Source organism: Chelonoidis abingdonii, chromosome 4 (assembly GCF_003597395.2).
Source record: "Chelonoidis abingdonii isolate Lonesome George chromosome 4, CheloAbing_2.0, whole genome shotgun sequence".
Taxonomy (NCBI): domain Eukaryota; kingdom Metazoa; phylum Chordata; order Testudines; family Testudinidae; genus Chelonoidis; species Chelonoidis abingdonii.
In genome coordinates, this window is record NC_133772.1 from 31,992,160 (window position 1) to 32,016,568 (window position 24,409).

At 52.9% G+C, this 24,409-nt stretch overlaps 1 protein-coding gene across 4 annotated transcripts in view; it reads right to left on the reverse strand.

Annotated features, from left to right (window-relative positions):
* SYT7 (synaptotagmin 7) overlaps window positions 1–24,409 on the reverse strand; it is a 159,771-nt gene that overhangs the window by 27,300 nt on the left and 108,062 nt on the right. For 3 of the 4 annotated variants that reach the window (XM_032776386.2, XM_032776385.2, XM_032776384.2), the window contains 2 exons: window positions 20,914–21,036; window positions 11,399–11,534 (listed from right to left, as the gene is read on the reverse strand). In XM_032776386.2, coding sequence (XP_032632277.1) covers window positions 11,399–11,534; window positions 20,914–21,036 — 259 coding nt within the window. The remainder of the gene's footprint in view (window positions 1–11,398; window positions 11,535–20,913; window positions 21,037–24,409) is intronic. The other variant, XM_032776387.2, reaches the window with a different exon arrangement.

Genomic DNA, 24,409 nt, shown 5'->3' on the forward strand with positions numbered 1-24,409 from the left:
AATAGCTGGCCTCAGGCACCCCCCTGACCCAGTCCCCCCATGTAGCCCTGACCCCCAGCTCCGAGCCCAGTCCCTCTGAGCTGGAACCCCCTCACCCCATCCCCCCCCACAGCCCTTGACCCCCAGCTCTGGGAGCCCTAGTCCCTCTGGAGCTGGAAACCCCCTCACTCCATCCCCCCCACCAGCCTGACCCCCAGCTCTTTGAGCCCTCCCCTCTTGATCTGAAACCCCTCACTCCATCTCCCCCACGCCTGACCCCCAGTCCGGGAGCCCAGTCCCTGCGGTCGAAACCCCTCACTCCATCCTCCCCAACAGTCCCTGACCCCAGCTCTGAGCCAGTCCCTCTAAGGCTGGAAAACCCAACCCATTCCTCCCCCCCCACAGCCCTACCCCCAGCTCCGAGCCCAGTCCTTCTGATGCTGGAAACCCCCTCACTCCATCCTCCCCACAGCCCTGACCCCAGCTCTGGAGCCCATTCCCTCTGAGCTGGAAACCCCCTCACCCCCATCCCCCCAAGCCCTGGACCCCCGCTCCGAGCCCAGTCCCCTAAGCTGGAAACCCCCTCACCCCATCCTCGCCACAGCCCTGACCCCCAGCTGACAGATAGTGTCCCTAACACAGTTATTGCTCTTTGCATCCTCTTGACTCTCCCAGTTTCTTGGCCAGTGATGAGCAAAGCTTCTCAAAGCTCAAGTTGATAAAAACATACATGCAAACATCAATGTTGCAACAAAGACTTGTTGGGCTATCTACCTTGTCACTAGAATATGACATTGCTCACAGCATTGACTTGGAGGAACTTGTTTCTAAATCTGCTAAACTTAAAGCGCGGAAACATAAATTCTAAATTATAACATGTTACTCTGTGACCATGTATTGTGTATAATGTATGTGATTTTGGGAGGGGGGGGGGAAGAAGGGCGCAACATGGAAGTTTCGCCTAGGGCGCAAAATATCCTTGCACCGGCCCTGGGTACACCTGCATTGCAACCAGAGTGTGATTGCAGCTCAAGCACACATACCCGAGCAAGGTTTAATCAAGGTAGCCTAGGTGCCGGAGCAGTGAAGCTGCAGAAGCACGTGCTTCAACCCGGGCTAGCCCTGCGTGTAATTACCCAGGGGTCTGGGCAGGCTGGTACTGCTACTGCTGCTTCACTGCTCCAAAACTCACGCTAGCTAGATCACCACTACCCTGGTTAGGTCTACATGGGCTGCAACCAAGTGTAGACATACCCTCAGAAGCAGAGCTGGTCAAAACACGGCTCGTGGAACAGTTTTCCCTGAGAAAACATTGAGTCAGTGAAACCAAACAAGGGGAGATTATCAAAGCTTTTCACTTTGATGGCATCATTTCAAATGTTACATTGTAATATTGAAGTCCCCGTGAAACCACTTTTCCATAAGTGCTTTCGGTGTGTCTCACATGAAAGATCTCTGACTCTTCGTTCTGTGGTGAATTCTGTCGCTCCGAGATGGGAGGAAGGGAAATCTTGAGATGTCAGATGGAGCAGAAGTTCCCTTTCCTGACCAGCTCTGCTCAGAAGCAAAGAACGCTGGACATGTCCCATTTCTTGCCACCCCCCCCCCCGAGTATCACACTTTTCCAGGAGCCAGCGGGAGCTGGGCAGTGAGGCTGCTCTAGCTTTTTTGGGCATCACTCATGAGCACACTCAAAATACACCTCTGAGGACACATCATCAGATCCCTTGGGATACCTGGTTAGGTCATCATGTAGGTCCCTCACTGAGTCACTCAGAGGCCAGCTTGCCGGGTTGCTTGGCGACCTCCCAGGGTCGTTTGGAGGATTCTGTGTCAGGTCATTAGCTCATGTTCCACCATCAGCCTTGGAAGCTAGTTGTGCAGGGTAAGGAATCTAGCACAGATTCATTCAGGGGTCCCAGCAGCAGTTACCCTGATCTCCCCAAGACAAATCCACAGGGCCCCCTCTCATTTTGCCCTTCCTCAAGCCAACCACTGAGGAGGACACAGAAATACATACATCGAGCAGCAGGGAGAAGGAGAAACCCAGGCATTGCCTTGCAGGGTTTTGCTGCCCTGCCTGTATGGAAGAATTGACCCTGAGCCTGCCCTTAAAAGTTATTGAGCCAAATTCTCAGCTGGTGCATATCAACGCTGATGGACACCAGCTGAGAATCTGTCCCCTCCCCTCCTGCATCCTTGGGACAAAGCAGGGAGTTAGTTAAGTGGCAAAACAATTTTGTTTCCTTGTCCTTCGACTGTTCTCTCTCTCTGCAATCATGTTATGTAGCTGGGTAATGTGTTTGGGGAAGGATAGAGCTTGTATCAGATGCGGCACTGGATTGTCAGCTCCAGCCAGGGTAATTACATTCCGTCTCCCCCGCATGTGTCCCTGTCGGTGGTAGAGGGACACAACTGTCTAGGGGAACCTGAGGAATGTGAATTTCGAGTGGGGGAGGAGAGTGTTTAAAGGAGGGCTAGGAGCAAGGTGAGACACTGACAAGCAATGATAGTCTCCTAATGGCAAGGGGTTAAACTGTGGAAGAGTCTCCCCAAAGGCAGTGGTGGAAGCAGGGAATGAACATGTGCTGTCCAGGGAGGGACAGGGGAAGGTGTATTCGAGCAGGTCCTCACAAGCCTTGTTCATCTCTCATTTCTACAAAGCTTCCCGCCAGTGGTGCCCTGTCTATGCCAGCACGGACTCCAGCACTGTGAGCTTCCCCTCAGCGGTGCCCTGTCTATCCCAGGACGGACTCCAGCGCTGTGAGCTTCCCCTCAGCGGTGCCCTGTCTATCCCAGCACGGACTCCAGCGCTGTGAGCTTCCCCTCAGCGGTGCCCTGTCTATCCCAGTACGGACTCCAGCGCTGTGAGCTTCCCCTCAGCGGTGCCCTGTCTATCCCAGCACGGACTCCAGCGCTGTGAGCTTCCCCTCAGCGGTGCCCTGTCTATCCCAGGACGGACTCCAGCGCTGTGAGCTTCCCCTCAGCGGTGCCCTGTCTATCCCAGCACAGACTCCAGCGCTGTGAGCTTCCCCTCAGCGGTGCCCTGTCTATCCCAGTACGGACTCCAGCGCTGTGAGCTTCCCCTCAGCGGTGCCCTGTCTATGCCAGCATGGACTCCAGCGCTGTGAGCTTCCCCTCAGCCGTGCCCTGCCTATCCCAGCAAGGATTCCAGCGCTGTGAGCTTCCCCTCAACTGTGCCCTGTCTATCCCAGCACAGACTCCAGTTCTGCGAGCTTTCCCTCAGCCGTGTCCTGTCTATCCCAGCACGGACTCCAGCGCTGTGAGCTTCCCCTCAGCCATGCCCTATCTATCCCAGCACGGACTCCAGCGCTGTGAGCTTCCCCTCAGCAGTACCCTGTCTATCCCAGCATGGACTTCAGCGCTGTGAGCTTCCCCTCATTCGTGCCCTGTCTATCCCAGCACGGACTCCAGCACTTTGAGCTTCCCCTCAGCAGTACCCTGTCTATCCCAGCACGGACTCCAGCGCTGTGAGCTTCCTATCAGCAGTACCCTGTCTATCCCAGCATGGACTCCAGCGCTGTGAGCTTCCCCACAGCAGTGCCCTGTCTATTCCTGTATGGTGCCAGCCATGTGAGCTTCCTCAAAGTAGTGCCTTTGTCAATGATGGCTCAGATCAGGCTCTTGCTAGGTCTCTGGGAATCTGTTTGTTGTGCGTCTGGGAGGCCAAGTGGTGCTATAGTAACAGTGTCTTGCTCATGACCTGGAATGGACAAGGGGACCTCCAGAGCCAGGGTGTGAGTCTCCACAGCTTGAGCTAAAGAGCCAAACTCCTCCCCTGTGTGGGCCAGGCACTGAGCAGTGGGCTTTAGGTAGGCAATGCTGCTGAGTGGGCCGGGCCCCCTGAGGAACAGCCTGAGGAAGGGTGCTGGGGAGCTGAGAGAACAGGTGCCACCATCCTACAGAGCAGCTTCCCTCTTCATTACAGGACTGGCAGGCTCAGCCACCCAGAGGGATTCCTCCCCTCAGTCCAGAGCGGCAGGGTCAGGGAGCAGTGAATGGAAGGGATAGGGGCTGGCAGAGTAAGAGCCAGGGCTGGAGGGTCAGAAGGGTTAGTGAGCTGCCTGCTGGGGGAAAGGAGACTGCCTGAGAGGGAAGGGGAGGCAGATGGTAGAAGGGGAGGGGCAGCAGGGCAAGAGGAGATGGGGAGTGAAGGGAGAGGGGAGGGAGAAGGGTAAGGGAAGGGGCAGGGTGAATAGGGAAGGTGGAGGGGGAGGAGAGGAAGAGGAGAGCAGGATGAGTAGAGGAAGGAAGTGGAGGAGAGGGCAAGAGGGCATGGAAGGGTGGGGAAGTAGGGGAGACGAGTAGCCAGAGGAATAGGGGAGGGGAGGGGCAGGAAGCTGGAGGAGTAGGGGAGTGGAGGGAAGGGGCAGGAGAGTGTGGAGGGGAGGGGCAGGGGCTGGAGGAGTAGGGGGTGGAAGGGAGGAGGAGGTGGCAGAGGGGAAGGGCAAGGTGAAGGGGGAGGGGAAGTGAAGGGCAGGAGAGTGTGGAGGGGGGGGAAGGGGAGAGGAGTGGGGGTTGTCAGGAGAGTGTGGGGAGGGGCAGAGGGCTGAGGAGTGGAGAGTGGAAGGCGAGGGGGGAAGAGACGGCGAAGAGGGGAGGCAGAAGGCTGGAAGGGGGGCAGAGGGCATGGAGGGAGAGGAGGGCGAAGGGGTGGAGGGAGAGGAAGGAGGTAGGGGTGAGGGAGGGCAGGAAGGGATGGAGAGAGGGAGGGAGAAGGTGAAGGGGGGTCAGAGGCCGTGGTGGGGAGAGGCAGGGGAGTGGAAGTGGGGGAGAGGAATAAAGTCGGAGGGAGGGCAGGAGAGAGGGGTGTGCAATGAGTGAAGTTAAGGATCGCGACTGATCGTGTCCAGGGGGAGAGGGAGTGGGGCAGGGATGGGACGGAGAAGAGAGGCACTGGTTGTAAAGAGGACGCATGGTCAGGTGTCTGCCTGTGCGAGCGAGGGCCTGGCCTACTATGTCCAGGGCTGGCCTGAGCATATACGTCGCGGGGGCAGGGTAGGGGGTGGGAGCGATGCAGGGTGCACTTGTGGGCCCTGCCATAACTGGAGGTTTGGGTGGCTGGTGGCAGCCCATGGTTGGCTGTGCGTTTCTATTGGGGCGGTGTGTTGGGGTGGGCCAGCAGTTCATTAGCTCAGCTCCTGATCACCAGTGTGTTTAATAATGAATTGAGTCCTTCTGCAGGGAATCGAAGATAAAGGGGGGACTCAAGGTGGGGGTCCCTGCTGGGCAGAGGCCTTCCCCGGAGATTGGGTTATGCACCATGGCATGGTCGGGTGTAGGGAGAGTGTGGTGGGGCCACAGGGTAAGACGTGTGCCCTGGAAGGTAATGTGTCTAGGCCAGGGAGTGCTTCTGTGGTGTGAAGTGATGTCCCTGCAGGGCGTCCTTTAGGGTTTTATATGTTTTTTACGTTTGGCCCTAGCGTATTTAACCGGAGCCCGCTATGCTGGATGGCACCAAGCGTTCACACGCGCCTGTGTGGGGAGGAGGGAAGGGAGAGGACCAGACTAGAAAGATAAATGAAATGCCTGGCTGCCTCATGGTGGCAGAGAGTCACAGTTCCCCGCAGAGACTCATACCCTCTCCCATCATGCAGAATGAGACATAAGACAAAGTACTAATTAAAAGCATAACATTCGGGAGATAAAAAGTGTTCAGTCAAGGTCTTTTTGATATGCCCTGAGTTTGTCAGGATTTTTTGCAAGAACTTATAGTGAAGTGGTCGAGTCAGCTGTCTGCTGAAATCACATTACCATTATGGCATACAGTGATGCCACAAGCTCTTCTCTGTTTTACATTTTCTTTATCGTATTTCTAAGTGATTTATTTTTAAATGTACTCAACCTTAACCAGCTCCAGAATTAAACTACATATTTAATCTGAAAAAGACATTATTTAATTAATCAAGGGTTTGTGTATTACTATGTTATTGCTTTTGAAAGGAGTACTTTGTTTTGTGTTGATCTCCATAAAGAGACATGGTTTATGAATTCCACAGTTTAAAAATATGTTTCAAGTTTAGTTATATAACAGGATATGTCTTATAAGGTTGATTTTGCTGGAGGGGTTTTTAAAACAGTTTGGATAATAGTCAGAGTAAAGAAAGGGAAATCTTTGTCAGCTATCTGGAGGGAAGGCATGTTGTCCTTTAGGGCTTCTTAGTGGGAGTGGGGGAGAGGTGTGAAAGGGGTTGGCGAAGGAACAGGAAGACTTGGAAGCATTTTTTTTTTACACTATGTATATTAAACTCGTATTCAAAGGGTGGTCTTTGAAGATTTATTTAAAGAACTTATGCTGAAGATCACATTGGTAAAGATGATTGTTGCTTAAACGTTGTTACGAACATTTTTAGAATGTGTATTATCTTAATTTCACACAGCCTCACTATGACAATATTTTTAAGCAATTTTACAATCGAAGTCTGTAGATACTGTTTGTATCATATCTACTATTCACATGTTTTTGTCAGAAAATCAGAACTGACAGTATAAAATTTTTTGGGCTAACTTTCGTGGACGCGATGAATGGTTTAGCCACAAAGTCTATGCCATCAATTTGGTTGTCTCTGAGGTTGCACAAGGACTCGTCTTGTTTTTGTGTAAGATAAGGATAACATCTGAACGACTGTCGTATATATCTTGGGGTTGAATGCTGTTCATGGTTTTTACCCTTTGAATGTCTCTTTACCAGTTTCAATGTTGTGCTAATAGGTGGCAGGCTGGAGTTTTTTCATTTTAACTACTAGATCCTCTCATGGACAGTATCAGGCTAGAGGCAGTTCGTTGTGGATCCTGCAGGAAGGGTCGAACGGGATAAGGAAAGAGGAGGATGAACTAAGACCCAGTGGTGCCCCAAATTTTCAGGTGCCTTAACGCAGCTGCCTTGTTGCTATGCTAAGAGGGCTGGTCCTTGCACGGGTGTATGTGCATTCTTGGCTGGCAGGGTGGAGCGGGGGCTGTATGATGGCTAGAGCATGGTCTGTGCTATGTGGCTTGTGTGTGTGTGTGCGTTGCTGCGTGTCTGTGTGCTATGGCCATTTGTGTGTCCTCTGCTGCATGTGGAGGTAATGCCCTCACACCTGCCAGGGTTCGGTTCACCAGGGTCCCGCCCTAGGGGGAGAAGCTATTCTTTCTGACCATGCTCTTTCCGCTGAGAGGCTTCATCCGTTCCTGCCAAGCCTGCATGGAGCTGAGCTGCAGTCCAGGCGCTCCGGGTGGGTGGTTGGTGGACTGGACTGAGTGACTAGGCCGCGGGGAAGAGTTGTTGGACAATACAATTCATGTGGCATGGCTGGGGGGGTTCTCCTAGTCCCTCCCACGTCCCTGGCTGCCTGCTGGAGCCTCTCCCCTGGCAGTAGGAGGCAACGTCCCATTCCCCACGGTGGGCCCAGCTACGTGACCCAGTCGAACAGAGTGCCCCATCTGCTTGCATCTCAGCAGGGATGTTTTAAAGGGCACATATCACCCAGAGAAGGGTGCTGGATTGGCCCCTGGTTCTGAGCTGGGCAGCTCCAGCCTCACTCCACGTACACCCGGGTGGTGCGTTGATCCAGGAGAGTGGACGCTCCCAGCTCCTCCTCTCCCATTGCCTGGTCCAGGCCCAGGTGCTGGGGTCTCCTGGGCAGAGTGGAGGGTGCAGTTCTGGCTGCCTGGGCCAAGAAGCCTGGGCTCCCACTCCCTAGCCTTGCAGCTGGGGGTGGGGAGCAGCCAGTCTGTCCTTAACCTCTCTGCAGGGGTGTGCTTGTCCCGTATCCTCTGGATGGGGCGTCCTAGCCCCCGGGGCACATCACTCTCATGCTGCAGTGCGGAGGGGCATGGGGATTGCTTTCTGGCTCACCCCTCTTATCTCTGCCCTGCACCCCAGTTCATGTAGAGGTTGCTTCGTTACTGACACTGCTCTTCTCAGCTGTGCCACAAGGGGGCACCACATGATGCCATAAGGTCCATCAAGAGAAGCAGAGGCCATTCTTCTAGCCCCGGATATTGCTGTGAGACAAGACAGTTTGTGAGTTTGGGATGGCACCGGGGTGTGATGGGGGTAATGCATCTGCCCTGCTGGGCTGGTACCATCACTACAGCCCTGATCCTGAGCCATGTGATGCCCATGGACAAGCTCCCACTGGCGTGAATGGTGCAGAATCAGGGCCCAGTGAGGATCACCCCCAAGGGCAGGTCCTGGGTTTGGGCCCATCTCTCTTTAGCCCCCAGCAAGAGGGTCACACAGAGGAAAAGACCCAGCTGTGTGTGAATTCCCACCTGAGCAAGCTCCTAAAGCAGGTGTCCTGTCTCACCCCCCCAGCCCCAGCCTCTCCCCAGGCTCCCCACCAGTGTTCCCTCTAATTTTTTCCATCCGTGTGCAGAAGGAATTTTGTTATATGCACCATAGGGAGGTAATGTGCGGATGTGCACCACCAGTAGAAACCAAAAACCTAGCTATAATATATATTTTAAAAAGTTACCATAGGGATACTTACTCCAGCCAGGATAGCTGAGGCATTTTAGAACTTGCTACTCAAAGAATTAAATTTAAGCATAAAAGAGAAATAAAATGATGACATGCACACACCAGTCAAAACACTAAAACAGCACACTTTCAAAGTAGTATCAAGTTACAACAACAACAATAATACAAGTATGTGTTGGGAGATGAGTGTGAAAACTGTGTGTGTGAGAGAGAGAGACAGAGATGTTGTGTAAATGTGACAGAGACACAATTTGTGTGTGTGTGTGTGCATGTGACAGAGAAACACAGAGTGTGTGTGACAAAGAGAGACACATCCTACCCCTTTAAGTAAGCTGCCCTTTAAGTAGCTCAGCAGTCTGAAGCCTGCTTGTTCAGACACAGCAACAGCTGCCAGCAAGCTCCCTCCGGAGCCCTGTCATATCCCCCCCCCAACTCTGTGGAGATGGGGTACAGTGGGGGGGACACCCTGACATCAGCGCCCCTTTCCCCCGCCCCACTCTGCACAGCAAGCAAGAGGGTCCCAGGAGCAGCTGGCCAGGGGCTCCTAGGCAGAGGGTAGGAGCAGCGAGGCAGTAGGGGCACTTGATAGCCTGCTGGGCGGCCACCTGGCTGCGCAGCTTAGAGGGAACTTCCCCACTGAACATCCCTGCTCCAGATTCTTCCCCCCCACAAATGGTTGGTATTTTCCCAAGAGGCATTATTTGCTGCCTGCATGTCTAAGGTCAGCACCTTTGTCTCTCTTCTCTGACTGCATGGGTTGCTTGCAACTCCTCTAATCTCAAGGTTTCAAACTTTAGTGAGTTTCTTGGCATATTTCTCAAAGCCTCAGTTCCTGGAATTAGGGGCTTCTATGAGACTCTCATCTTTCATTTAAAAAAACAAAGCAAGTTTCCTGCCCACCTGGCAGCACAGAAAAGATTGACAATATGGCCCCCTGAATACTCCAAAGCCAGACAAGAAATGAAAAGAACCCCAAATACAGTATTTTTGAAATCTTGTGATTTCTTTAGCCAATCTCATGATTTGGGGGGATGATCTTTGAATGCATAGGCTGAATCGTGTGATTTTTGAATGCATGGGAAGGGCAATCCTGATACTGAGTGTTCTCAGCATGTCATTAGCTCCATCAATAGTGATGGCAAATAAAACCCCTCCCTAATAAATAGATATATCATCCTCCATCCAGAGTGGTGCCTTCTCCTTGGCTGGGCACCCTCTTCCCTTCTTGCCTGCTCTAGTGGAAAGCTTCCCCTGGCCTCCCTGAGATGCTTGGGAACCCTGGGCTTGGTGTCTCTCTCTTCCCCGTCCTGCCTCACTAAGGATTCAGCATAGAGCTCTGGAAAAAGTTTATTTACTCATTTCATCTACGCTGGGCATAGGGTGACCAGACAGCAAGTGTGAAAAACCGGGACAGAGGGTGGGGGATAACAGTGTGATGGAGTAGGGGCTGTTTGTGTGGGGAACGGGAGAGCAGGGGAGGACTTTAGGGGATGGACTATATCGGAGCCTGTAACCTGAGCTAGGTAAGGGAGGGGTAAGGTCAACACCTTGGCCCGGGAAGGATGACAAAGGAAGGGGCTTGCAGGAGGGAAGTAGTTTTTAGTTTGGGGTTTGGGGCTGTGTGGATGGAATTCAGGGTATCCTAAGCTGGGATCCAAGCACTCTGAAAGCCCAGAAGGACTCGATTGAGGGGTCCTGACTGTGCCTGCAAGCTCTGCTGTACCCTGCGTTCCTGTTGTCCAATAAACCTTCTGTTTTACTGTCTGGCTAAGAGTCACTGTGAGTCCCAGGAAGAGGGGTGCAGGGCCGGACTCCCCCACACTCCGTGACAAATATATATAAGAAAAAGCCCCAAATATCGGGACTGTCCCTATAAAATCGGGACATCTGGTCACCCTAGCTGGGCAGGTGCCAGAACACACTCAGGCACTTCAGCTGCATCCCGGCCTCCTGTCAGCAAGGAGCCGAGTGAGAGCTTCACAGTTGCTGATCCAACACACTGCCCAACTCTGTGACAAAGGGGTGCCCCTGGGGGCCATCTGGGGTTTGCTCAGCCCTCACAAAGGGACAGAGAGCTGTCTGCAAGATGAATGAGCCTGGCCAGCCTTGTCTCAGGTGCCCCTGCCACTATTGCGCATGTGGCAGGCTCCGTGCTGCCTGCTCCCTGAATGAAGGGCTTGTCAGGGCTGACTCCAAGGAAATGGATACACAGGGTTTGGGGAACAAAGGCTGGCCTGAACCCCCACTTAGCCGTGTCCCAGCACTGGCCCAGAAGGGAACGGTAGCTTGGCACATCCCAGTGGAGATCCCCCAACCAAGTGTGAGCCTGGAACGACCTACTCGTCACCTCAAAGAACCGGGAGCCTAGAACATCTCAGCAACGACCCTTGGCTGAAGCATGAGTCTAGAACAATCTGCCCATTACCCACAAAGAAAATGTGAGTCTAGAACATTTCCATGATCCCTGAATGAAGCAGGAATATGGAACAACCTGCTCTTTGCCCCCAAAGAGAGTGCAAGTCTAGAACATGTTGGGAACAGCCCAGAACAAAGCAGGAGCCTAGAACAACCTGCCTATCACCCCTGTAGGGTTTGGTAGCCTTCAATGTCTTGGCAACAGTCCTTGAAACATGGGCCTAGAACAGCCTGGCAAACCCTGAGCCTTAAAGTTCCCAGAGTGCTCTTTGCAGTGTCACCCACTAAGCCCTGCAGCCAAGGGCACAACTGGACCCACAGTGTGGTTGGTTTTCAGTGGAGATGTAGCCAGGCTGCAGAAATGGGGTAGCAGTGCTGGCTATGGGGGAGCTCCTAGCTACTCCAGTCCCAGCAGGGGGCACTATAGGGAGTGGAGCAGGAGTACTGGGCATAGGGCAGTTCAGACAGGATCAGGGGTATCTCCAAGTGAGAGGCACAGAGGCTCTGGCCTGCACTCACCATTAGCATCTCACTAGTCAGGGAGTTCACCAGGTCCGAGACGGACGAGCGAGGCTCCGTTTTGCGGTCAGACTCGTCATGTTGGGTCTGCCCGGACATAGGGGCTGTGTTCACCATCTTGCCTCCAGATGGCAACCTTGGGAGAGAGGAGCAGTATGTAAGAGAAGGGGGCAGAATGCCATGTCCGAGCTGTGGGTCAGGCCGTGCCAATGGAGCCTCAGCTGCTTTCCATCACGGCTGCATCATGATGCCAAGATCCCCCTCAGCATCCCCTGAGACATTCCTGTGTATCCCTCACACCCCTGGGTGACTCCTCACCCACTTGGCCCAGCCTCCAGCTCCTCATACCTCTCACACATTTGACTCATAACCATGGATCCAGGCATGACCCTCAGATGAGCATCTGCCCAGCTCATTCACTATTGCCTTCAGCCTGGTGCTGATCCCATTTGTCCTGTCCTCCGTCTTGCTCTGGCCCTATAGATAGAGGCCTTCATGGCTCCCCAGCCTCCAGTAATTCCCACCCCTTGGATGCGGACCTGGGCACTCCAGGCCCTCCTGTCTTGTACTGGGAGAGATGGGGGAGTGGAGGCAGAGCCTAAGCTATTGCTTCTGCATCTTTCCACTGACACCCTCCCCTGCCTCTCATACCCATTAACCTCTGTGAACACACACGCTCCCTCTCACAAAGAGGCAGCTGCCTTTGTTTGCTTTCTCTGCCATGCAGGTGCTGGCCTGACAGATGAGTTGTCTGCCAGCCCCGGCACATGCACAGCACCTGGGGGAACCCGAGTGCCAGGTGCTACAGAATGTCTGCTCTGCAGGCCAGCGGCGACGGGACAAACTCCCCCAGTGCTCGCAGACCAGCAGCATGGCAGCCGTGCTGCAGCTGAGAGTCCATGCCAGCCCAGTCCTGGCAGCCCCACTATGGCCTGTAACCCACAGCCAGGTCCTGGCAGCCCCACTATGGCCTGTAACCCACAGCCAGGTCCTGGCAGCCCCACTATGGCCTGTAACCCACAGCCAGGTCCTGGCAGCCCCACTATGGCCTGTAACCCACAGCCAGGTCCTGGCAGCCCCACTATGGCCTGTAACCCACAGCCAGGTTCTGGCAGTCCCACTATGGCCTGTAACCCACAGCCAGGCTGTGGCAGCCCCACGCCCCCCCCCATGTGACATCCCATTGCAGTTCCTGGTGTGTTGGCAGTTCTCATTTATAGTGCTGGGCGAAGCTGCCTGGCTATGCCTCCTTTGCTCAACACCCTGCCATGTGAGCTGCAGTAGCCTTGCCAGGACTCATCACCCCACTAGGAAAGTGACTGTAGGGTCTCCCACATGCATATAGGCCTTGCTCAGTGTCTGTCAGCAGGGCCTCGCCCTCCTGTCCATGGCTCCCCTGCCCATGCCTGGGAAGGGTCTGATCCCAGTAGGTGCTGACTCCAGGAGCCTCTCTGTAAAGCTGCTAGATCAGGGATGGCCAACCTGAGCCTTAGGAGGAGCCAGAATTTACCAGTGAACATTGCCCAAGAGCCACAGTAATATGTCAGCAGCCCCCCATCCGCTACCCCCCTCCAGCCTCCAGCTCAACGGCAGCCCTGCCCCCTCCCTCCCCACGCCTCCTGCCCACTGCAATCAGCTGTTTTGCAATGCGCAGGAGGCTCTGGTGGGGAGGAGTGAGGGCATGGCAGGCTCGGCGGAAGGGGCAGGGGCTTTGAGGGAAGGGGAGGAGTGGTGGCAAGACCTGGGGCAGAGCAGCGGGTTGAGCAGTGATCACCCACAGCACATTGGAAAGTTAGCATCTGTAGCTCCAGCCTCAGAGTCAGCACCTATGCGAGGAGCTGCATATTAACCTCTGAAGAGGCACGTGCCACCCCTTCGCTAGATTGCCAATATCTCTCCTACCTTTCCTCTCCTGCTGGCTGCCCCCATTCCCATCTCTCCCTCTTTCTGCATCTAGAAGCTGGACAAAGCACACAAGCTGCAGGCTTGTTCCTCCCTCCCAGGAGCTGTGGGTTCACTGGTCCTTCTTGTCCCTAATTGTGAGCTGGGTAGAATCATATAGCACAGGGAGCAGGGCTGGGTCAGCCTGGACATCTTCCCCAGACATCCAGGAAGCCAGATCCACCCCTGATACACTAGCAGGGATGACACTAAGGAGCAGCCTTCACTGGTTCCTCCATTTTCCTGACCATGGTGATGGTGCCGTCTCTCCGGCCCGGGACAGCCAGGCCCCCAGTGGCCTGGTGTTCATTCACATACACACATGGGAGGTCCTGGCTATGCTTGTCCTGGCCTAGCAATTCAATGGCCTCTCTGTGACAGCAGCTGGATCGCTAGGTGCAGTGAACAGCAGTGCTGGGGAGTTTGACAGCAGCAGTCCCAGCGCAGATGCTGCAAGAGGAGATGATGCACATAGGATTGAGAGTAAGGAGAGATCCAAGGGATGAGGGCACAGGAGCAGAACACTGGAAAAGGCACAGAGGAGAAACGCACAAGCCCACATGCTGCTCAGTGTACATGGAAATAGAACAGCAATGGAGAGACAGGCACATATGGAGACACAGGCATACAGTGAGACGCACACGGGAGAAAAATGTACAGACACCAACATGCAGGGAAATACATACAGAGACACACATACACACAGACCCACATGCAGAGACACAAAACAAAAGCATAAAAACTCCTCAAAGAAACACACAGAATCAGACACATATACCTACTGACACACTCACAGACTGAGTGACACGCCTAAATCTTCTAGACAGTGGCATTCACACACAGTCTCTCTCACACACCTAGATCCAGACACACTGATACGCTCACAGATAGATACACAGATCTAGACAAAGTGACACATACAGTGACACACATATAACAAGAGGCACTGACACACACAAAGATCCAGATGCACCAATACGCTAGATCTGCAAGACAGGCAGATCTAGATACACTGATCCACTCACAGGCAGACTGACACACACAGAGATCCTGACACACCAATACACTCACAGACAGAATGACACACACACTGATAAAGAAAGAGACTGAAATAGCTGGAAAGGTAAAGTTAGGTTAAAAACAAAGAGAGGGAGAAAGTGTGTGATTGACAGCTGGAGGTGTGAACAATTCAGAGGTATTTTGTCAACCCCAGCGCATCGACGCAGCTGCAAAGCTATCTGGGAAATGGTTAGCACCAGCGGAGCTCACAGGACAGCAAGAGAGAGAGAGAGCGAGAGAGAGACAAGGGAAGAGCAGCAACTTCCACCACAGGGGCTGGCCTGCTTCCTGAGGGAAGGGAAAATGGGAAGAAAGAGTGAGGGGAGAGAAGGAGACACAGAGAGAAATTAGTAAACGAAAAGCAACCACCACACCGACAGGACTAGGCACTGGACTGGTGCCACCAGGGCTGACAGGGAGACAGGGCTGAGCAGCAGCAGCAGCAGCAGGGCTGGAAGGAAGAAGCAGAGAGAAGGGAAAGGAGGAGACATTACAATGTGATACACCACATGACCACTGTGAACAGAAGTGCTGGGATAGGGGGTAATGGGAGACAGAGAGAGAAAGAGAGATAGGGCCTTCCGTGGACCCCAAGCCTCAGGAGCCCTTAGCACTCCTCCCTCCTACCACACCGGCCCCCACAAGCTACATTCCCCTATATCCCACTGAGACTGGAGGGGCAGGGGAGCTTGTGGGGGGAGCAATAGATGGGCTGGGAGGATGTAGAGGAACAGGGAGGAAGGGAGAGTGTGAGGGGGAACAGGAGATAAAAGGGGGGGAACAGAGAGAGAGGTGAGGGTGTAGGGGGAGCAGGAGCCTATCACTGTCATCAATTCCAAGGCCAGAAGAGACCAGTGTGATCACAGAAGTGCCCCAAAATAATTCCTAGAGCAGAGCTTTTAGAAAAACATCCAATCTTGCTTTAAAAATTGTCAGTGCTGGAGAATCCACTATGACCCCGGGTAAATTGTTCCAATGGTTAATTACCCTCACAGTTAAATATATACGCCTTAGTTCCAGTCTCAATTTGTCTAGCTTCAACTTCCAGCCAGTGGATCATGTTATACCTTTCTCTGCTAGACTGGAGAGCCCATTATTAAATATTTGTTCCCCATATAGATATAGACTGTGAACAAATCACCCCTTACTCTTCTCTTTGTTAAGCTAAATAGACCTTATAGTGCTTGAGTATAGCACTATAAGGCACAGTTTCTAATCTTTTATTCATTCTCGTAGCTCTTCTCTGAACCCTCTCTAATTTATCAACATCCTTCTTGAATTGTGGCCACTAGAACTGGACACAGCATTCCAGCAGCAGCCGTGCCAGTGCCAAAAGTAGAGATTAAATAACTTCTCTGCTCCTACTCAAGATTCCCCTGTTTATGCATCCAAGGATTATATAAGCCCTTCTGGGCACAGCATCGCACTGGGAGCTCATGTTCAGCTGATTATCCACCATGACCCAAAATCTTTTTCAGAGTCACTGCTTCCCAGGATAGAGTCCTGCAACCTGTAAGGGTGGCCTACGTCCTTTGTTCCTGGCTGTACACATTTACATTACATAGTAAAATGCAAATTGTTTGCTTGTTACTTACAATTACATTTTGAGACCTATCAGCGAGCCAGCTTTTAATCCATTGAATATATGCCATGTTAATTTCATATCATTCTAGTTTTTTAATCTGTCATGTGGTACCAAATCAAATGCCTTACAGAACTCTTAAGTCTATAACATCAACATTATTAACTTTTATCAATCCAATTTGTAATCTCATCAAAAAAAAGATCTCAAGTTAGTTTGACAGGCTATATTTTCCATCAACCTGTGTTCACTGGAATTAATTATTAATTATCCCCCTTCAGTTCTTTATTAATCTAGTCCTGTATCAGCCGCTCCATTATCTTACCCAGGATCGATGTCAGGCTAATGGGGTATGAGGAGAACAGGAGTTAGGAGGACATGGAGGGGGAGCATGGAGGCGGGGCGAAATAGGGTCACTAGGAAGTTGCAGGGGAAACGGGCTGGGAGATGGGGGCCCAAGAGGCTGAGAATGGCAGGCGGTGCCTCGGCCTATCAGAGAGGGAATATGGAGAGGCGGTGAGGGGAAGGGAAGGAGTGGGTGATGAGCTCACTCATTGCAGAGAAAGAGGAGGAGGTTGCAGGGCATGGACAATTTGATCACCTCCCCAAGAAATCCAGCTCCTGAGGGACCCCCATCCCATCCCCACACTGCTCAGGGGAGGTGAGACTGGTCCTGTCTGGTCAAGGTTCCAGTACGGCTAGACAGCCCATCTACCTCTCCCCAAAATCCCCTCTTGCAGCTCTTTGTTTTCACGAATGACAGGGTCTCTGTAAGGACAGGCTGATTCTTCCTAATAGGGACAGTGCCCTATTCCAGCTGGACCTGACAGCGCAACCTTCCCCACTCGCACACAATTCCAGGAGTGTGCCCCCTGCTTGCTAACTCCCACTGCAAAGCCGAGAGCAAATGCCTGTGGCTAGAGGAGCCTGCAGCAAAGACCTAGGACCAGCAGAATGTGGTCAGTGTGGGTGTGTGTCTCAGAAGTGAGTCCCCTTTTCTAAGTATGGATACCCCAAATTCACTGGCCCTTGCGGCTTAACAGCACTGAGAATGATCTGGGCAATTGAGTCGGGCACTGACTGGACCTCGTCATCTGTGATGAGATGTTGAGCTATCAGGGTAGGCTGCTTAGGGTCAGGGCAAATCCTTGCTTTGAATAATGGGCACGAGGCCTCTGCTGGAGTTGCCCTTCTCCACCCCTCTTGTCTCAGGCTGGATGACTGCAAGCATCATCCCGTGGACCAAGCTGTTGTGCACCAAGTGGAAGTCAAGTCCAGCAAAAGACTTCCATTAAAGGCAATAGTTTAAGACCAGGAGCAAGGTCTGCTACAGTACTGAGGAGACACTTAAGTAGCAATCGCACAGGCCTGGGTCAGTGGAAGAGAGGATCTTTTGTGGCGCTTCACAACACACTTCACCTTCTGGAGCAAGCGATGAGGGACTTCCCGCTGGGGTTCCACAGCACACCACAGACAAGCACACACTGCACCCCCACACCAAATCAAACCGTGCGTTGGACATTCATCAAACACACCCCACACGCACCCACTGCACCACACCACACACACACAGCAACACCAACCACACCACACAAACACCCACACCGACACACACACCCGCAGTACACCTACAAAACCACACGACAGCACACACACTAACACACACACCGGGGCCACATCACTTTACATCTCTCTGGGAATGAGGGGAACTGTCCCCACGTTTGTTCACTGCAGTTTCTCCCACGTATGCCTCCCCACTGGCCCATCTCTGTCTGCTGGGGAAGATGAGGTATGTGTGGGCAACTTTTCCTTAAATTAATCCATAAACAGATTCATGAGGCCTCAGGTTGTGGAGAAGGGACTTGCCTCCCTAGCACTACAAGGGGTGCTCTCACCAAGTCAGAAGGAGAGCACAGGGTGGGAGGGAGGGCAGGCTATTCTCCTAGGACCAAGGTGGAAGGCACAGAATGGTATCAGCAGGGGGCGCTCTCTCCAGATTGGAGCATGCTGAGCGCCCAGTGGGAGATCAGCTCCTAGGTCAGTGTGCACAGAATGCACACGTGCCAGCAGGGGATGCTCTCTCTGGGCTGTGGTGATCTGGGCGGGACATGCTCAGCCCACCCCTGCTAACAGCGTCAGATAGGGACAGACTGTGCAATTAGATGATCAAATTGGAAGTGCTAAAATATGTAGTGAAATATAACCACAGTGAGTTATAAATAGCGTGTGGGTGAGAATGGTGCCAGCTAATTAACACACTGATCATGTGGAACCGGCTCCTTCCTTCTTCACACCTCCTCGCAACTAGAGATGGAATTTAACACGCACTTGGAGCTGCTTGAGGCCTCTGCCTCCAGTCAGCCAGGCCCCCTCCCCTCCTAATCCCAGCAGGGGAATGAGATGGCACAAACCCACACAGGAGACAGGGTGGGGGCTCGTGGCTCTCACATCACTCCCCTCCCTCTCCCCCCACGAGGACAGCAGGTAGCTAGCAGGTGATGCAGTCCCTGCTGGGGAGCAGCAGAAAGGCAAAAGGATGCTGGCAGATTTCCTGGCCACGTGGCTTAGGCAATGGAAAGATCAGGGTATAACGTTCTGGGGGGTGTCTCCCCCCAGTTTCCTGACCAGGACTTTGGAACAGCCCAAAAAAGCATGACTCAACCCCCAGACTCAATGCTGAGCCTCGTGCCTCCCAGAGCAGGACTCAAGGAGTTTAGGCAGGGCTGTGCGGATGCCCCTGTAGTGCAGGCATGATCCATAAAACTCACAGGGTATATTTACGCTGCAACACGCATAAACACAGCGGAGCTAGCTGTGACCTAGCCAGCTGGGCTACCAATAGCAGTGAAGCCGCAGCAGCATGGGCTGGCCACCTAAAGGCCAGTCAGTGTGGGTACGTACTCAGGCGGCTAGCCAGTGCTGCAGTCCATGCTGCTGCAGCTTCGCTGCTATGCGCACCGAGCTATCTAGATCAGAGTTAGCGCGATTATGTCTACACAAGTAGTAATCAGTCCCTGATGACAGTGTAAACATAGCTATGGTATGAAAGCTCCCCACAGACTTAAGGCCTGCTTCCCATCCTTCCCTGGGGTGAATCTGGAGTGACTCCAGAACAGTTCAGGGGCTGCATTGGTAAAGAGTGAGAAGAGACTCAGCCCCCTGGAGCTCACTGCCCTGAAACACCCAGTCACCCCATCACTGACTCATGGCTGCCAAGGTGCTTGCACATCTGCCCACATGGGATGTTTCCTGCACTGATGTGAGGGGAGATGGGACAGTGCCCCAGCACCTCAGAAGCTGGGCTTTGGGGGGCGGGGGGAACCAAGAGGGAGTCAGGGCTCACCTGGAGGAGGCTGGAATGAAAGAGGTTGTAAGGAGAGAGCTTGGAGCGTTACCGGAGATTGGAGAGGGCTTGGAGCAGCCTGAGGAAAGGGGTGATGGGGAAGTGGGAGCCTGGAGTCTCCCAGGCTCCCCACAATCTGCCCTCCATTTTGTCCCATTGCAGTCCTGGCCCCCTCCTCCCTGGGGTCTCCATACTGCCCAGGAGGCAGCTGTGGGCCCAGGAGAGGAGAGGCTGCCAGAAGCCAGGGAGTGGCAGTCAGGAGCAGTGAAAGCAGCTGCTTGCCACCGGTCCCTGCGGCTGGCAGCAAGAGGAAGGGAAACCTTAGCCCCAGAGCTGCTAGAAAATATCCTGCCATCCCTGTGGCCAGAAAGAAACCCTGGGATCCTGGGAAACAAAGTATCAGAGAGGTAGCCGTGTTAGTCTGGATCTGTAAAAGCAGCAAAGAGTCCTGTGGCACCTTATAGACTAACAGATGTATTGGAGCATGAGCTTTCCTGGGTGAATACCCACTTCATTGGATGCATGTGACGATGAAGTGGGTATTCACCCACGAAAGCTCATGCTCCATATGTCTGTTAGTCTATAAGGTGCCACAGGACTCTTTGCTGCTTTTACAGATTCAGACTAACACGGCTACCTCTCTGATACTTTGTTTCCCAGGATCCCAGGGTTTCTTTCTGGCTCTTCACTGACTCTTCCCTCCCCTCCCTGCACTTCATTGTCTACCCCTGCCCCAGGCCAGCCAACACTGCGGAGTTAAGTTAAATGCATGGGATGGAATGTTGACCCCACTGAAGTCAATGGCAAAGTTCCCCTTAACTTATGGGGCTGGGATTCCAATCACGGAGGTCTTGGTTCTCCAGGATGTGGTGCACAGGGGATTGAATGAAGCCAGGAACTTCCTGGCAGGAGGTCATTCTCCAGCTCTCTGCTGAAGCACACAACACCTCTGAGTGCCCACAGCCAATGCCACCTGATAATGCACCAAGGAACTGAGACTGGGGGACTTGCCACGTCCTTGACTAATGAGCCCAGTGGACCACAAATTGCCCTGAGGTCCTCCTCTCGTCCCTCTCTATTCTATCGGTCTTGTCCCCCTCTCTCCCCTGGATCTTTTCAACTCCTTTCCTTTCATGTCTTCGCTTCCCATCTTCCTTAGCTAAGCAGTATGAGGATGCTAAAGGCGGGAATCTGTGTGGCCATCACCCTGCTCCCTGACACCCATCAGAAGAGAGAGGAGGGGATGACACATGGAGGTGAATGGAGCAGGGGAGGTGGCAGAAGGGAAGGGAAGGAGGAGGATGAGGACAATTCATTTCTGCCTGAGGGAGGCGTGATTCCCAAGCCCCAGCGCTTCCCCAACAGGGATGCAAACACCATGACTAGGTACTAGGGAAAGACAAGGGAGCCTGCTACACAGCTTTGAAACAGCACTGTGCCCAGCACCTGAGCTGCTTGGTGTTCCCTGCCTCCTGCTGGGCCAACCTTCCACTCTCACTGGCAGTGGGAGCTGCCACCAGCCTCCTCCGACCCTCGGTGGGGCCCTCTCTTCTCTTCCTGCTGCTGAAGCACCCTCTCCCTTACTCATACCTCTTGTCCCCCTGAGAGTTCTGTGCCTGCTGATTCCCAGCGGTTTGCAGATCGGGTATATTGGCAAAGTCGTCCTGTTCCGAGAGTCCCAGAACCAGGGATAACACCACCATCCGGCCTTCCCTGCCCAGGTGGGAGCCGGCCGCAGAGAGGACGAGAGCAGGAAGCAGAAAGGAAAGAGAGAGAGAGAAGAACAAAGCATGTGAAACAAAACCGAGAGGACAACAGCACCTTAGAAACAGAGTGTGAGGCAACTCAAGGTTGGGATAGATACTCACAGTACAGAGCCACAGGCTCCCCAGTTGGAGATAACATGGAATACAGAGTAGATTGTTGGACAGAAAATCTCCATAAGGTGGGAAATGCAATTGGCACTTCTTTCTGGCCATGGAGACCAGGCCTAATTCAACCAACCATGGTGCCACTTTTCAGTAGGAAAGAGGCACTTGCATTATTCATGGGGAATACATCATGGGTGGACACCTGAGAATCAGCTCCAGAAAAGATTGTCAATCTAATGCAGGGCATCTCAAACCTCTCTCTAGCGTGGATTGCATCTTAACAGAGAGGCATCCCTCAGGGGCAGTTCCCCTCCCATCGGTGATGGCCTCTCCTCCGGGAGTTGTGATTGTGCAGGGGATGAAGGTTAGCAGAGAAGACAAGATGGAAGTGAAGGCAGGTGAACAGGGGCTGAAGGTTGGTGTGGAAGACAAGAGAGACTGGGTAACATGGCAAGGATGGGCAATAAACTAGGATTGCTATGGCTATGGGAGGTGTCCTGGTTCTGAAAGACAGGAGTAACGGTGTGCAGTGCAGAGTGATCCTTGTTGGTTTGAGAGCTGGGGCTTATTGACGACCAAAGCTCAGCTGGTCTGCGGATAAAGGTGAGTTGGTATTTTACTGTTGCACTGGCAACCACTGCATAACTTGCCAAAATGCATCCTGGCCAACTCCAGAAAATCTCCCAGCGACTTCAGGAAGAGTTTCACCTGGATTTGGACCTTCCTCCAAAGCATCACGTATTGGCTGTAGCAGAGGGAGGATACCCTGCTAGACAGCCCAATGGTTTGATCCAGGATGGCAAAGCCTACGGTTATATGCTTTCCAAAGCACACTCATTTCAGGTGATAGCTTTCCGTATATTTCTCTCTCACACTTCTCAGCCCAAACGAGAAGATTTATTTAATGAAAAGTTTGGGAAAATTCCCCTTGTCTGTATTTGAAATTATCCTCATCTAACTGTAATCTAACCTAATCTATTTGAGGCAGGTGTGTATTGGAGAGATGGTAGTGAGGAATGGATCCACAGCTCTGCACTGGGGAGCTGCCATGGGGGACAGTGGTATGCAGGGTGTTTGGATACAGGCATGTTGGTTCTAGCAGAGGAGCTCACAGAAATGTAGATTACTGAAGGCAGCTGGCTTTACTGCAGCTGGGTGAGCTGGTGCTGGAGATGGATGGAGTTGGAATAAGGTGGCTATTAAGGAGCTGGTACTTGAGAATGATTATAGGAGGCTGCTGTCAAATCAGGGTGGGTGTGGAGATTACCCATGATGCGAGCTGATCTGGATGCTTGGGACAGAAATTGGCCTGGTAGCGTCGGTAGGTTGGATCAGAGGGTGGGGATACTGGAGGTTCTTAGTCATATGCAGATTGCCATGTGAGTAGTAGGAGCTAGAATTGAAGAAGTGTTCGTACCAAACAGGGGAACCTCTGCACAGCTGGTGTTAAAGGGCAGGTTTTCTGTGAGGGGAAAGGGCCCAGCTTAGCACATTGGGCCCAAGCTATCTCTGCTTTAGCTCTGCGGCGGTCAAAGGCATTTCCCAGGGCTGGACTGATCTGTTGTTTCCCCAGCTCAAGCCACGTGGGCTAAGTGAATACAGTGCCGGTCGCTCAGAAGCATGGACCTTTGGAATGAGTGTCAGCTCCAATTTAAACCTCACCCCTGCTGGGAGGCACAAGGGCTTTTCAATTCTGAGTGAGCAGGACTTTCTGACCTTTGTTGCTGGGCAGCGGTTCTGTGGGCCCCAGGCTCATATGTGTTGTGGAGACAACAAATAGCGTCATGACCCCGGTTCAAGAGCAGTGCCTTTGCCGCTGAAGTGTGATGCAGCCGCTCTGACACGTACGTGCCACTACTTATTACGGCTGACGAGAGCATCTTGCAGATGCTTTCGCATCTCTGAACTCACCGCTCTTGGCTGGCTTAAAAAGGTACTGGGGCACTCTGGGCAGGGGCGCTGTGTAATTGGATTTGAAGCTGCTGCGTGGCTTGTGTCTGAGATCAGATGATCATTGTGCGAGGCAGAAAAGGCCAGGCATGGGAGCAGGAGAGGTCAGGACAAACAGCATGACACTCAGGAAGGAGCCAGGGTAGAAACAGCCTCCTCTTGCTCCTCGCAATTCTAAATATATCTGTGTTACAGATCACAAGAGATGGTTCGCTATTCATCGGCGAGGAGCATTGTGCTGTGATTAAGGCACGGAGTAGGAGTCAGGCCATCTGAAGTTCCAGGGTGGCCTTGGGCAAGTGCAACCCATGCGAGTTAGGCACCTAAACACCTTTGAGGATCTGGGCCTCAGCTTCTGGGCACCTCAGTTTCCCACTCAAAAGGGGGCTCATCATACATTTCTGTCTCACACTGCAGCTGGGAGGACGATCTCATTCAGGTACAATGACCCAAACTAGGTGCCCTACACACCTGAACCCACCTTTAGGCCCCTCACTAAGCGGCCTGATTTTCAGACGTGCCGACCACCTGTAAATCCCAGCAGTTTTCAAGAGCAGCTGGCACCTCTGAGAATCAGGCTGTTTCGGTGCCTAGTTTTAGGCACCCACTTTTGATGACACTGGCCTGCTTGAATAAGGCTGGGCTTTTCAGAAAACCTAAAGATCCGAAAGCTGGCCCCTTAATTCTCTTCGTTGCCTTTGACAACCCTGGCCCTTAATCCTCCCAGCAGCAAAGCGGGACAGAAAGGCGTTTTCATCCTGCTTCACAGAGCGGGACGTTGAGGCATGGAACAGTGCAACCGTGTGCCCAAGATCACACTGAGTATGTCTACACTGGAGCTGTAGGTGTAAATGCTGGCTCGCGGAGACCTACCCGCACTAGCCTTCGCATGCTAAAAATAGAGTGTAGCTGTGGTGGGAGGGACTAGCCACCCAAGTGTGTGCCTAGCATCTCATATGGGCTTGTAGTTGGGGCAGCTAGCTCCTCCCACCACGTTTCCATTTTTAGTGCACTAGCTTGATCAGAGCTAGCAAGGACATGTCTCCTCAAGCGGCAACTGTCACCTCTTGCTCCATATTAAGTGCGAGTCAGTAGCAGACCTGGGGTTGAACCCAGTCCGCCTGACTCCTGTGAACCCCTAGACTATGCTCACTCACTGACTGATGCCAAGGGTCTCCCCTCTGATCAGTGGAGGCCTGGTATCTGGAGAGCACTTTGAGAATGTGGGTTGGAAGATGCTAAGTGCATGGAGTTATTATTATTAC